Raw genomic sequence first — 14,056 nt, 5'->3', positions numbered from 1 at the left:
TCCTGTTGGATAGACACTTGCGCTCCATGGCGTCACACGGGACAGCTAGCCTCTCTGCCTCCCTTCCAACAGCACAAAATCACCTGGAGTGACCCTCAGGTTACAGCCTTTGCCATGCTCGTGGAGGAAGCAGTTTCAGAAAGCTGAGCACTTGCTGCCGCCCCAGCCCGGAGGGAAGATGGACGGGAGCAAACCCCATGCTCCTAACCACTTAGTCGCGGGGGGTGGGGGGTGGGGGTGGTGTGTGCGTGTGTTTCAGAAAACAGGAAGTGGGTGCTTCCGGTTGGAGCACAGGGGTTGGGGTAGAGAGTGGTGGGTGAAACCAGAGTGGGCTGGGATCGGAGCCTTTTTGCAGAGTGTACACGTTAGCCGAGGGGCGGAGGGAAGGACGTACCAGACTTGTGTGAGAAAGATCACTTTGGCTACAGGAGAGTGGGTTACAAGGGGCAAATCCCAACCAGTGACGGTGCGGTCTGGACTAGGGGTGGTGGCCGATGGGGTGGCGGGGTAGACCAGAGACTGAGAAGAGAGAGTCGGCAGGACTGTAACATGTTCCGATTGGGAAGGAGGAAGAAGGGGTCCTGTGCCAGCATGCTCTCGGGGGTCTTGTTTGGGCATTTGGGGCACTGCTCATGGGGGTGGACAACATGACGAGAGAAGGGAGTTGTTGAAAGAAGAAAATTCGCTCTGAGTTTGCCGTGCCTCCGGAGATGTTCAGGCAGCATTTGGGCAGTTGACGCCACGCCCAGGAGAGGAGGTGGGCTTCGAGGTAGCGGAAGGGAAGGGTCTGGATGAAGGCATCCTGTGGGTCTAAGTGGGGAGAGATCAAGGGCAGACTGGGCACGTGGGCCCTCAGCAGAAAAGGGCCAGGCACAGGTGGGAGGGCACTGCTTGCCCACTGGCTGGCTGGTGGCCTGAGGGGAGAGGCTGGGGACATTAACTTGGGCAAGGGGAGGTAGATTGAGTGATTTGTCCAGCACTGAGGGAGGAGTCAGATGAAGTCAATAGAAAACTAATTTTCTTTTCTGCTGGAAGAAATGAGGTGTGTGGCCGCTGGGTAATTGCAGATAACGAGGGGACTTATTCTTAATATGCACAGTGACCAGGGTCCCCAGAGTGCAGGAGACAGGAAGGATTGGAGGGGCCCTGACAGGGCCAAGCTTCTGAGGAAGACAATAACCTATCAGAGCCCCTCCCTCCCCTGGTCACAGCCCTCAAGCCCGATTGTCCCTTTCTCCTTCCCAGGACCCTTCCTATCATGCCCACCCACGCCCCCTCCTGCACATTCTCCTCCCTGACAACTGTCTGGCTCCTCCTGCCGCAGCCTCTCCACCCTCTGCCCCCCACGGCACAGGCACGCACACTAAGGGAGACAAATGACAGAGTCTCAGCTGAGCGGGGCGTGTGTCCGGCCCATAAACCACGGGGACGGGTCACGTCTGTAGTTGCCATGGCCGCCAAGACCCACCCATCCGTCTTCCCTCTGCTCCGCCTCAGACCAGCCCTCGTGACTTCTGAGTCCTAAAGGGATCCCCCTGTGGCTGGGCCTGGGGCACTTCACGCCCACACCCCCACAGGGGTATCCGTGGTGCGTTCTGGAAAACCACTCTGCCCACTGTCCTGGGTCTTATTCTGAAACCTGGCTGGCGCAGAGCTGGTGTCTGGCCGGTGACAGCCCTCCACCCTCCCCCCCGGGGCTGACTAGACTCCTTCCACTCCCACAGCCCTTGGCAGGAACCCCCTCACAGACCAGGCTGCCGTCGGGACTCAGTGGAAGGGGTTGGTGTGGACCAATGTGGAGGCCTTCTGGCTCCTCTCTGACCACACACACTCCTGATGACGACGTCCATGTACAGTATTTCTGCAGTCACCGCGTCCATCCCGTGAGGGCCCTGGTGGGTGGGGCCGTGGAGCATCTGTGCGAGGTGGGGCAGAGGCAGGTGAGGGGATGGGCCTTGACGGCCACTCTGGACAGAGGGACAGGAAAGCCGGGCTCCAGCAGGGTTTGTCTCTGGCTTACTGTAGTGGGCAGCTCTGGGGCAGCTGCACCTCCTGCTGGTGGTGGTGGGCCCAGCTGGCCGAATGAATGCCTGTTCTCGCAGCCGCCAGGTCCTAAGATAGTCTTGAGTAGCGAGGTTCTCACAAGCCCATCCTAGAGGAACCGCTTGGGAAAGGGTGTGGAGTGGCCTGAGACGTTCAGCCCTAGGTTAGCAAAGAAAACCAGAGCGGCTTCAGCTGGAGCCTGTGAGCTGGCAAAGTCGGGTGCGCCGGCAGAGGGGAGCAGGTGCCCAGCAACTCGCGGCGGGCACACTAATGTACAGGCACAGCAGCTGTGCTTCCCAGGCCCTGGCCCAGAAGTGCGAAGCCTGTGCCTTGTCACCAGTGATTGTGGCCTTGGCCACACGGCACGCGCGCGCACACGCCCAAGTGCCGGCAAAGTCACCCTGGCCAAGGGCGTGATGAATGGCCACACAGTAATGAAATGGAGACATCAAGGCGGGTGGCGGGAAGACGGAGTGTGGCGGACGGGCCGTCCCCACGCGGCGGCAACAAGAAGGATCGCCCAGCGGCCGGGGGCCGTCAAGGGAGAAATTACACATTTACTCTGCCTTTTTCTTACTGCGACGGCGCCCATACATCACTGCTGGGGCGGGGGCGGGACACACTGGCCAATTTCCAGCATGAATTATGGGACCGAGGAGCATCCTGACCAGGCTTCTTACTGGGCCAGCATCATCATCCAGCCCAACCTGGAGCTGGAGGTGTTGCCACAGGGGACAGCAACCCTTCCCCAGGCCAAGGCCCCCGCCTCTGACCCTGTCTCCCAGCCCCACCCTTGTATAGCACCTGTGGGCACAAAGACTGTCTAAAGGCCTTCTCTCCTTTGCAGACGATTGCAAGAACATCGCCAACATCATGAAGACACTGGCCTATCGAGGCTTCATCTTCAAGCAGACGTCGAAGCCGTTCTGATTGGCCGAGGACGGGATGGGGCAGAACAGGGTAGCTGCTTGGCCCAGCCCAGAGCCCTCCTCCCTCACAGAGGGGACAAGGGGAGTGGCACAGCTCGACGCCCAGAGTCCCCCAGCTGCCCTGTGGGCTTGTGTCCCGGGCAAGGGCTTGGCCACGTGGCCCCTCTGGAGCAGATACTTTGTGCCCCACCCCACCCCGCCCTGCCCTCCACCTCCACCCCATAGTAGCCCTTCCCATTGTGGGCCTGGGCTAGGGGGACCCAGGCACTTACTGCCTCCCCAGTACACAGGCTTCTGCTGGGGCCACCAAGCCCCCCCCACTCCTGTGCCCCCTCCCACCCATAGTGCATGGTGTGTGGTGCCCCCAGGGCTCCAGGACAGATCAGGCCCCACCTTGTGTCTACCCCACCCCCGCTGTGAATGTGCCACTGAATAAAGTCGGGGAAATGAGGCCCTGGGTGCTTGTGTGAAACCAGCAGCGACCTGCCCGGCGCTGTGGGAGTGTGAGAGGATTTACTGACTGCGGGCCCCGCGCTGCCCCCATGCGCAGAGCCATTGGGAGGTGACCAGGGATGGCACCCGGAGACCCTCATCAAGTGTGGACAAGCGTTGGGGGGAGGCCCTGCAAGAAGCTGCTAGTGCCCGAGGTGCAGCCACCACGCACCATCCACCTTCCCGATGGGAGACCTGAATTTCAGCTCAGCCACCTGCCGGTGGACGGGGGACAGGTACGTGCTGCTAGATGCTGAGGGTTTGGGGGAAGCTTGCAGACCCAGGCCTGGCAGCGTGCTGCTGAGAATCCTGTGCATCACATGACGGCAGCCCGGTCCCTTGGGCATGGGGTCACTGCGAGTCAGGCCACCTGGGTGGCCTCCAGACACTGCCACTGAGGGACTCGGGGCACCCTGCTGGCCCAGCCCTCCCAGCCAGGGCAACCGGATCAGAGTAAAGGAAACGGAAGCAGCCGTACAACTCCACAGCAGCTCTATTTACACAACAGCCACCCCACCCCCACCCACCCGCTGTGCCTCATGGCTTCTTGGCCTTCTTCACCGAAGAGGAACTGGAGGCCGATTCCCGTCGCTTCCTCTGAGGAGACACAGAAGGTGCTGAGGTCTCACCCACTGGTCAGCCGGCACCCTCCTACCCTCCCTCCCTCCCTCCCTCAGCCGGCCCTAAAGGGTGCAGAGCTTATGAGTGCACGTTCTCCCAGCCTGGCCAGACACTCACCGAGTTGGGTGTGAGGGGTGCACCCACCACATCAATGATCGTGTCCTTGGTGGGGTCAGGGCCGGGACCAGGGTCGGGCACGACTGGCTCAGCAGAAGCAGGGGCTGGGCCTGACGTGGGCGTGAGGGCCCCCCCCAACACGCCAGCTCGGGCCAGCGCCTCGTGGCGGTGCCGCAGCATCTGCAGCTCGTACTCGCAGCTGGCACAGGCCTGCTTGAGCTCGTAGAGCAGCACCAGGTCGCTGCGCAGCTCGTTGAACAGGTGCACCAGCTCCTCCGTGGGGGTGGGGCTCAGCTCTGTGGGTGGGGGCACAGCCAGGGGGAAGGGAGGGTGGCAGAAGACCAGAATCCTGAACTGCCCTCCTCGCCCAGAGCTTACCCTGCGTGTGTGGCCGCACCCCCCCGCCCCGCCCCACTCACCCACACCAAGTTCCAGCAGCATCTGCTCCAGGGCCTTGATCTTCTTTTGTCCCACAGAGCTGGGCAGCTTCATCTGCAATGGCCCAGGCAGCTAAGCCCTCTGTCCACCCGTCCCTCCCCGAGAGCCACGGGAGGCAATGGGGTGTGGGAGGAGGGGAGGTGTCAGGCCAGACACGGAAATCGCCAGGGAGTGGACCACATCTGGCCACATCTCGAGGGCCTATGTCCCAGTCCCCCACCCTGCACAGCGGCCCAGGCGCCAGCACGTTGGAGGCCGGCCCACATACCCTCTGGCTCCGCAGCGTGACGCCTGCAGACTTGACATCTGGAAACCTGATGCCTGCAGTCTCGGGCACGGCCTGCGGACCCGGGAAGACAGGGACAGTTATGGAGACCACAGGGACACAGGAAGTGGCCGGGGGTTAGTCCCCAAGCCCTGCCAGCGGCTAATGACCAGAGGAAGGGGGACACCGGAGCTACCCTAGCCTCGCACCGGCTTCTCGGCCTCCTTTTTCTGGGGTAGCTTCTTTTTGGGGGCCTTGCGCTCTGTGCGGCGCTGCTCCGCGGTGGTGTCGGCCGCTGTTATCAGCTTCTGCAGGTCCTGGCTCCGCTTCTCCCGCTCTTTCTTCCTGGCCTCGATCTTGCGCAGCTCCTGCAGCAGGTACTCCTCCTCCGCCACCTGGGGCCGTGTGAGAGGGCGAGCGGGGTGGGGAGGGCTGCTGGGGCAGCGGGGCTCCAGCCGCGGAGGGGAGGGGCACAAGGCTCGGGCCGACCTGTTCGGGGGTCCGGTTGTAGAGCCGCTCCAGTTGCTCCTTCCGCCGTCGCTCATGCCCAGCATCAAACACTGGTACCTTCAGGTCGGTGCCTGGCACCGCCCGTACATTGGCCAGCTTGGCACAGATGTGGTAGTACCGCTCCTTCAGGTCCTCCACCGAGCGTTTCTGAGAAAGGGGGAGGGAGTGTAAAGGCACAAGCCTTCCAGGCCGGGGGGGGGGGGTTGGGCACTCAGGCAAAGGATGGCACCCACCTTGAACTGCTGGTGGTCATAGCGGTCATGGATAATTACAAAGCGAAGGTCAAAGCGGCGACTGAGGTCGAAGAGGTGGTCGGTCTCCGCCTTGGTCCAGGCGTCATCGTGGAGATAGAGCTGGTACTCCTGCTCTGAGTACACGGGAACCTGCACGGTCTGGGAGCACAGCGCGCATGCCCACATGTCAACACAGCAGCAGCACGGACACCTCTGAGGACGCTAGGCTGCCTGCCTGGAGGCCCTGGCAGCTCGGGGTCACTGCAGGAACACCTTCCTAACAGGACACAAGCTCCTGTCCCCATGGGCAGGATGAGGGGTTCAAATACAGGCGTTGCTGTGGGACCCCGAAAGCCCACCAGGTGCAGTCAAAGTGGACTGGGTGGCAGTGGGTGCGCTTTGGTTTAAGCCGGTAGGAGCCCGTGCAAGTCTCCTGTGAAGCACTGCCGCCACCCAGTGGTGACGACGAGGCTTGCTGCTCTTCCTGAGCATCCCTACAGTCCTCACGGGAATGCGGATCCCACCCCCTTGCGCCCGCGCACCCGCACAGAAAGCTACTACTTGCCCAACAGACCTAAGGAAGGAGTCAACGCCAGACGGAAGCTTTCCAAGAAGCAAGACCACACGGGCTCTGACCTGGTCTCCAACTGCCTCTTAGCCATCTCCTGGAGGCCCACACACACTGCAAACATTCATTCGGTGGCACCCTCCCACTCCCACTCAGGTATCCCAAACCTTACCTGACCCTGCCCCTAACTCTGTGGCTCTAGTTCAATCTTCACTCTCCGGGGCCAGGAGCAGAGAACCAGCCGCCCCACCGGGCCGCCCTCCTCCAGCCAGCCCTCTGCTCTCTGGAGAGTGCTCTGCGAACACCCCACTGGGCTGTCTTAAGGATGGAAATGAGGAATACACATTTCGAAATGCTTAACAATCTGATCACAATCATATTGCTGAATCTACAGCACAAATGTGGATTTGTATGTTTATCAGTTTGCAATAAAAAGCACTCCTCACCCGGGACGTGTGTCTGAGTGTCTGATTGTGGCACCAGCCCATCCATCCCTTACGAAAGCCCTGCTCCAAGATAAAAGTGCCTTCAGATCATCTTTCAGTCCCCAAGGGCAACAACAGGGCTGACCCTCTCAGGCCACCATGCTCACTGACCAATCAATGAACACTTCTCAGCAGCCACTGCCCCTCATAGACCCTCAGTTCCAGCCAAAGAAGTCACCACGTCTGGAACATAGCAGCCCCACCCCCACCCCCTCAGTCTTTAGTCTTGCTGGAACTGCCTTCCCAGCTCCACATTCCTTCCATTTAGTTCCAAACTCGCAGGGCTCTGTCCTGAAGGCGCTCCCATACCAGTGAGAGGCATGTCCACTCGTTCCTTCTGCATGGTGGGGCTTCAGAAGGGTGGTGGGGAAAACGGCATGAATTTGTCCATGGTGTCAGGCCTGCCAGAGCTATGCTGGGGACACTGGGCTGCCTAAGACAGACGGGGGCTTTACCCCCACAATGCTCACCCTCCTGCCAAAAAGTGACGTACCGAAGGGCAGTGTGAACAGTGTGAGGGCACCCAACCCAGCCTGGACTCAGGGCTGCTTGGGCACACTGAAGCCGGCCTGGCTTGGGCTGTGGTGGGCGGGCATGCTGAGGAAAGGTGGAAAGGGCAAGATGAGGGAAGGCATGAGAACCTGGCAGGAGAGCAGACCAGAAGCCAGTTCCAACTCGGCCTTGTGTGCCCCGCCCCAGAGTTGCATTCACCATGATGGGGGCCCTGGGAGCACGTCAAGTCCGCTGCGGCTCTAGGGCCTCTGTCACAGCACACGTTCCCGCCCCCACGTTAACATGAGGGCTCACGTATAAACACTTGGGGGGCTCAACAGTCAACCTTCGGCATAGACCAGCTGGCCGAACCTCTGGAGCTACCCTGAGAGAAGTGACCCGGAAAGGGCCATGGCTCTCTTTCAGAAAGACCGCCCGGCAACAGTAAGGAAAGGTGGCTGAAGCAAGAGGCCGGAGACTAGCTGGCCGGTTTCCGAAACGCTTCAGGTGAGCAGCTGCCTGACCCAGAGCGCACCAGGGGGCGGAGGGGAAGGGGCACAGGTGTGACCCCGAGACCCGAGGAGAGGTGGAGGGCTTGTCAACCAGATGGGATGGATGAGGGCTGACATGGTGCTTCCGGCTGGCGCAGACTCGTGGGGGCACAGGGACGGCGAGCAGGACGGGAGGGAAGACCACTAGCTGATCCTACTCCAACTTCTGCTCCCTTCTGAAACCCAGATGCGGGCACCCTTTGGCTTCAAGTCTGTCAGAGGCTACTCAAAGACGTTAGGACAGAAGCTGGTTCCCAAGGCCCTGCGTGGCCCGGCTGCTGCAGCCTCTGGGGCGGAAATGCCGGTGGCGTCCACCCCCCCCCCCCCCCCACCGGATCCACAACGGCTTTGTTCTTGCTGCCCTTCTGCGGCCAGAGACCCTGTAGCAAGTCAGACTCAACTCCACTCCCATTACCCCACAAAGCTTCTGGGCCCTCAGACCCTCCCGATGTAGCACATCCAACACCCAGACTGTAACTGCCTGCGCCTCTCCCACCTCCTGGCCCCCCAATGATTGTTTCTTGAGGGCTAACAAGGAATTCACGTTTATATTCCCAATGTCGAAGAGACAGCTTAACCTGAATCTATACTTACTAAAATCAAAATGGAAGATATATTTTATCTCCACTTAAAAATGAATTGTCTAACCTTCCCTCTCACTGCCTCAGAGACCTTGTCTCTTCTCAGTCTTCCGTCTACAGCAGGCGCCCTCAAACTACGGTCGCGGGCCACATGCGGCCTGCCAAGGACATTTATCCAGCGTGCCGAGTGTTTTTGCCCCATTTGTTTTTTACTTCAAAATAAGATACGTGCATTGTGCATAGGAATTTGTTCACAGTTTTTTTAAAAACTATAGTCTGGCCCTCCAACGGTCTGAGGGACAGTGAACTGGCCCCGTTTGAAAAGTTTGAGGACTCCTGGTCTACGGCCTTTCTCTCTTTTCTGACACCTTCCCAGGGCCTAGGAGCATGGCAGGCATTCCTAGAGGCAGCTGGCCTCACTGCTGGCTCGTGAGGGGGGGTGGGAACGTAGTACACGGGCTAGGCTGAAGAAGCTGGGCAGACAGGGCTGTACACAAAACACACTGCCTTTCAGGATGGAAAGGAAGGGCCTGGTTTGCCTGCAGCCTGGGTGCCAGCAGATCCATTTGCAGTGAGAACGAGAGAGACACTCAGAAGTGAAGTCGGTTAGGAACACACCTCTGGGAGACACAGCAAGAGTGCCTGTCTAGAAAGCAGGCTGAGAAGCAGGCTCGGGAAGAGACAAAGGCTGTGCCCAGTGCACTCAGGGTCCAGGGAGGAAACTCTGCCATCGAGGTGACTAGACTCAGCAACCCAGTGAGGGTAGAACTAACTGCCCTGTGGGTTTGCGAGGCTGTAAATCTCTCTCTCTCTCTCTCCCGAGGTGGAGCAGTAGGCTCGGACTGCTGCCCCTGTGCTTGACAGCCCACTGTGTGACCCTCTGTGCCTGGGACCTGCACCTCCACAGCCAGGTCCTCTTACACTGTATGAAAAGGGGGTGAAAATCCCTCAGGAAGAAGGAAGACATTCCAAAACCATTTCTGGAAAACTCCAACATGCTCTTAGCTGAACCCCCAGATTGCTGGGAGTCCCGGCAGGGTTATCCAGGAGCATTCGGGAAGCCAGCACTCGGGAGAGCACAAGGAGAGAGAGAAAGGCATGGTCTCCTGGGGCAGGGCCTGGGTGGGAGCTCAGCTAGTCACAGACTCCTCGCGTCCTTCCAAGCGGGAGCACTGTCAGAGGCGCCAGGAGCAGGGGCCTGAAGGGCCGCGGGCACTGGTGAGATGGAGAAGAGCCAGGCCTGGGCAAGGGGGCGAGTGTGAGAAGCCTGTGGGTCAGCCAGGTGCATGCCGCTGGTGACATGGGCTGAGCGGAGGGCAGCTGGAACGTGGAGTCCTGGCCTCGAGCACTGTAGCCGTTTAAGGAATGGCCCGGCACAACGCAGCCCCGTCTCGCTCTGCCTCCCACGGGCTGGATGAGCCTTGGTGCATAAAGACCCTCCCTCCGAAGCGGACCCGAGAGAAGGCACCTGGGATGAGGGTGTCTGCAGCAGTGAGGAACACAGGCACCCGTGCAGACGGTGAAGGAAGGAAGCCCACGGGCTCAGTCACCGCACCCTTCTCTGGTCTAGTTCCAAGATCATGTCCGCAAAGACCCCGGCCACCACCCTCTAAAGCAGGTGTCCTGTAAACTCCCCCCGCCCCCTGCCCGAAACCTTTTCACTGGGAAGTCATACAGATAGCATATCATTCCATAGTTCAATCACATCGAGCAGTCTTGTACAATTGCTACCACAACCAGTTTACACACATTCTTTTTCTTCTTGAACTCTTTGGTATCGGCTCCCCGTTAGCCACCACCCCCTCATCCACTGCACCCCCAGGAACCCTTATTCTACTTGCTGCCTCTCTAAGTTCATATGCCCTCATTTACCTCATTCACATCCTCCTTTTCACCTTATTCATGACTCTTAACCTGAAGGAATTCCATCTATTTTAGTTGCTTACGTGCTTCTTACCTGTCTTCCCCTCCCTTCTTTGAAATACTAGAGCTTAGTCCTTACGTCCCTGGCTTACACGACTGGGTGGGTAGGGGCACCACTCATTGAAATGGGGAACAGGTTTGCAGATGCTGAGTTTCTGTGTGTGCTGGTCTGGATACATGGACACGTGGGATTGCTGCTCTGGACTGGAGGCAGTAAGTTGGAGTTGGGGGCTGGGGCAGCTGAAGCCATAGGGTAAATAAGACACACTACAGCTAACGTCATGAATGGGTCTAGAATACGTGGGGAGCGACAACTGAAAGGCCAAGCAGACATTAACGAGTGTCAGCGCAGACCCAGAGAAGACGGGATCCCAAGGGCATAAGGGGACCCACTGCTTCGCCATGAGGGCTGATGGAAACCTACGCCTGAGGTGCGCTGCTGGAGCCAGCGGCCAAGAGAGCGGAGAACTGGGGCGCTGGCTGGGCTGCGCCTGCCCTGGAGCAGTGGCTCACCTTATTGAACCTGGCAAAGGGGTAGTCTTTGCCTTCCTCGGCCGCTCGTCGCCAGTGGAAGAACATAGCTCCATCCTTGCGGGCGGGGTTGGTGAACGGCATCCACTTCCAAGGCCTCACTTTCTTGGAGCCCAACTTGGCCTTGACGGTCCGGTAGCCCTGGCCAGTGTCACTGGGCAACAGTGGGGGTGCGTCCCTGGCAGCAGAGTTTGGGGGTTGGGGGCGGGGAGCAGCAGTCAGAAGGGTGCAGGGAGCTTTGGGGCCCAGGGAGCTGATCTACCCTAGAGCCAGTTAGTCCAGGCCTGGAATAAGGGATCTGAACTCCTCCAGCAACTGCTAAGTCCTGGCTGGGAAGGGCAGGCAGGGAGGCAAGTGACAGAGAAGACAAGAGCTAGGGCTGTGGCAGGGGGGTCAGGGACCGGAGCCTGGGGGACCTGGGATTCCAAGTACTTGCTTCTTGTCCGAGTAGAGCAGCGCATAGACCTCCCGGTGCATGCCTTCCGGCCTCTTGAAGGTCAAGGTCTCCGAGGACTTCTTGGACTTTTTCTGGGGAGGAAAGCACAGGAGGGGACCACCGCCTAGGCACTCTGCTCCTCTGAACATTCATTCTTCGCCCAGTTCGAGGCCGCAAAGGGGCAGGTGCAACCCAGGAGGCAGCAGGTGCCTTCCAACTCCCGCCAACTCTGAAACACACTCACTGGGCACCTCCAGTCTGGGCAAGTCACCCCCTCCCCGCGGCCCCCATCTGACCCGTCCAGCCCAGACGCCACCTTCCCGCCAGCTCTGCGAACGTCACCCCGCCCATCCTCCTCGCGGGTCCTCCATCTCGACAGCGCTGTCCTCGCTGTCCGCCCACCCCGCGCCTGCTCCCCGCCGCTCATCAACACACTGATTTCCACGGCAGAGGCCACTCCTAGGCGCAGGGCGGCCCTTCGCTTCCCCCATCTTTTGCCCATTGTCACCTCCTGGGGTTCACCCAGGCGCCCCTCTCTCTACCTTGTCCGGATTGATAATGTCCTTCTTGCTGATGGTCCCCGAGGCTGCATCTCCCTCGGGACCCCCGAGTTCTAGAATGTCCCGGACGTCTGCGCCCGTAGCCATCGCGCTGGAGACCGGGGGGCGGGGGGTGCCCGAGGTCAGGAGTCAGGGTCCGAACCCCAGAAGAGACCCAGTCCGGTCAGGGGGGCGGGGCCACTCCAGGCTCCAGAAGGGGCGGGAAAAAGGCGGGCGCAGAAGAAAAGGGCGCTCCAGGTCAGGTCGGGGTCCCGCCTGCCTGTCGCCGCGTGGGTTCCCCTAACGGCTTCATGCGCCCCTTGGGTCCACTGCGCCTCCGTGCCGGGAACCCCAAGCTTCGGCCACCGACCCGCTCCTCCGGCCCCTCAGAGCCGCGGACAGAAACTTCCGGTCGTGCGCTTCCGAAACGCGGCGGACAGGCACACTTCCGGTCGGTGCCCCTGGAAACGGGGCCGGCCGGCAGCCCGGTGCGCGCTCGGCAAGTGGAGCCGCCCGCAGCTCAGGTGCGCGCGCTCGTGCGCCACCGGCTGCCTGGCACGTCCTTTCCTAAGTTCCGACGTTATCCAAATTGCTGTTTTGGAAAAAGAGCGCAGAGCTTTGGGGCCAAGTCACTTAATTTCTCTGAACTTGCTGCATCGTTTGAAAGATGGCAACGATAATAAGCCGAAATAAACCCACCGCCCGAGTGGAATCCCGTCACAGCGCGCTGACAAACAGGCCTGCCCCCCTGGGTGTCCGAGGCTGAAGTTCCTCCTGGCGGCCCTCTCCTCCCCTCCCCCACGGGCGGGCTGAGCCGCCTCTCGTAGTGAGTGCTCCCACGCACAGAACGTGGCCAGGGCGCTGCGGGCGACAAAGAGGCGCTCGGCAGCTCCCATCCCTCACGGCGGGCCACCCCGTGTGAAGACCCCAGTCCTCCCGCTGCACCGGAAACGTCATCATAAACGGAGAAAAGGCGGCAGTGGTGGAGGATTTTGTCCTGCGAGGCTCCACAATCAACGCTCCTGGAGGCTGCCGTCATGAGACCAAAGGACGCGTTGCATCAGGGGAATCTGCTGCACAAAACCCCTGTAGCGTGTTGAGGAGCGAGGGTGTCACTGGGAGGCGCAAGGCCGAGCCCTGTAGCTCCCGGTGCGTCCCAGGCAGGGAGCGCGGGGCCTTAGAAAGGCGGCTGGAGAGGATGCTGAAAGCACCCATCTGCTCCTCGGAGACTCCTCTCACGTGTGAGAGGATGGACGGACAAGCCCGCGGTGTTCCTGCTGTGCGCAGAGCCGATTCATGGCACCTAGCAACAACCTGACATGCCACTAACCCATACAAACGGTGCGCACAATCCGGAGACACTGGTGTTCCACGGGCTGCATCCACTTCACCGGGCATGGTGCGGGGACAGGTGGGAAAGCAGACCGGGAGGCGCCCGGCATGGCTGCAGAAGCGCAGCGGGGTCTAGGTTCCCACGTTTATTTGGCCTACCGCCCCCTAAAAATAAAATCCTCAGTAGCCCCCCCCCAACTAAAAACCCCCTCTGTAGCCCATAATCCAGAGTCAAGTGTCCGCATCTGCTTTCACGGGGAGCCCAGGTGGTGTGGTGGCTTGTGATCCCCCTGGTCGGAAGTTCGAAACCACCAGCAGCTGCGCGAGAGCCGGACTGGGGCTTTTGCTCCCACGGGGTCGCTGTGGGTCCGCCGCACCCGATGGCGGTGCCCTGGGTTGGTAGCGTGGTGTCGTGGCTCTGCGTTGGGCTGCTAACCTCAAGGTCAGCAGTTCAAAACCACTGGCCGCGGGGAGCAAGCAGAGCCTTTCTTTTCCCATGAAAGCGCTCAGCCTTCTCGGGAACTAACAGGGCCAGTTCTGTGCTGTCCTGCAGGGTCCTTGGGAGTGGCACCGACTGGCCGCAGGTTTTTGGTTTTGTTTTTATGCAAAATGAAACCGAGGTTTATTTTCGGCAATAACTACTGTAAATTACAAACGTGCTAGTCTACCGCATATGACTTTTCAATATTTCGCCAGAGTACTTGTAATAAATACGCCTCCCGAGAGCTAGGTACGCGGCTACTGTCAGAAGCGGCTCCAGTTTGACTCCGCAGCAGTGCTGGGCGGGGTGCGGTTGGTGTTTTCTGATGTGCTGTGACAAACGAGGTGGCTTTGTCTGGTTTCACATTTCTGTGGAGCAATTCTGAAATGGCTTTACCTATAACCAAAGGCCTTTAAGAAAGGGCGACCACGCTTTGCAGGTGTTGGTCGCCATCCGATGGAGAGGACCGCCATCCAGTAGAGGCCAGCC

The 14,056-nt window shown here is 60.0% G+C and overlaps 2 protein-coding genes across 6 annotated transcripts in view; one reads left to right on the top strand and one right to left on the bottom strand.

Moving 5' to 3' along the window:
- Positions 1 to 3,423, top strand: part of ERI3 (ERI1 exoribonuclease family member 3) — a 143,010-nt gene extending 139,587 nt beyond the window's left edge. For all 5 annotated transcript variants that reach the window (XM_075555284.1, XM_075555300.1, XM_075555292.1 and 2 more), the window contains one exon: positions 2,891 to 3,423. In XM_075555284.1, coding sequence (XP_075411399.1) covers positions 2,891 to 2,973 — 83 coding nt within the window. In that variant the 3' untranslated portion in view covers positions 2,974 to 3,423. The remainder of the gene's footprint in view (positions 1 to 2,890) is intronic.
- A 549-nt stretch (positions 3,424 to 3,972) lies between these two features.
- Positions 3,973 to 12,177, bottom strand: DMAP1 (DNA methyltransferase 1 associated protein 1). Its single transcript, XM_075555256.1, has 10 exons — positions 11,758 to 12,177; positions 11,216 to 11,307; positions 10,762 to 10,957; positions 5,649 to 5,807; positions 5,395 to 5,562; positions 5,115 to 5,300; positions 4,909 to 4,980; positions 4,622 to 4,694; positions 4,203 to 4,498; positions 3,973 to 4,061 (listed from the first exon to the last, which is right to left on the bottom strand). Exons 1-10 carry the CDS (start codon positions 11,860 to 11,862, stop codon positions 4,002 to 4,004), a joined length of 1,407 nt encoding a protein of 468 aa, XP_075411371.1. The 5' UTR covers positions 11,863 to 12,177; the 3' UTR covers positions 3,973 to 4,001.
- Between the last annotated feature and the right edge of the window lie 1,879 nt (positions 12,178 to 14,056).

Source organism: Tenrec ecaudatus, chromosome 1 (genome assembly GCF_050624435.1).
Source record: "Tenrec ecaudatus isolate mTenEca1 chromosome 1, mTenEca1.hap1, whole genome shotgun sequence".
Taxonomy (NCBI): domain Eukaryota; kingdom Metazoa; phylum Chordata; class Mammalia; order Afrosoricida; family Tenrecidae; genus Tenrec; species Tenrec ecaudatus.
This window is presented reverse-complemented; position numbering and strand designations above follow the sequence as displayed.

Bases quoted from the DNA above. Each gene is read 5' to 3' on its own strand.
- DMAP1 (XM_075555256.1), bottom strand. From the start codon at position 11,862: ATGGCTACGGGCGCAGACGTCCGGGACATTCTAGAACTCGGGGGTCCC. The intron at 10,958-11,215 runs GCAAGTACTTGG...CTCTGCTGCCAG, and splicing joins CTGCTCTACTCGGACAAGAA to GGACGCACCCCCACTGTTGC. The intron at 4,981-5,114 runs GTGCGAGGCTAG...CCGGGTCCGCAG, and splicing joins AAAAGGAGGCCGAGAAGCCG to GCCGTGCCCGAGACTGCAGG.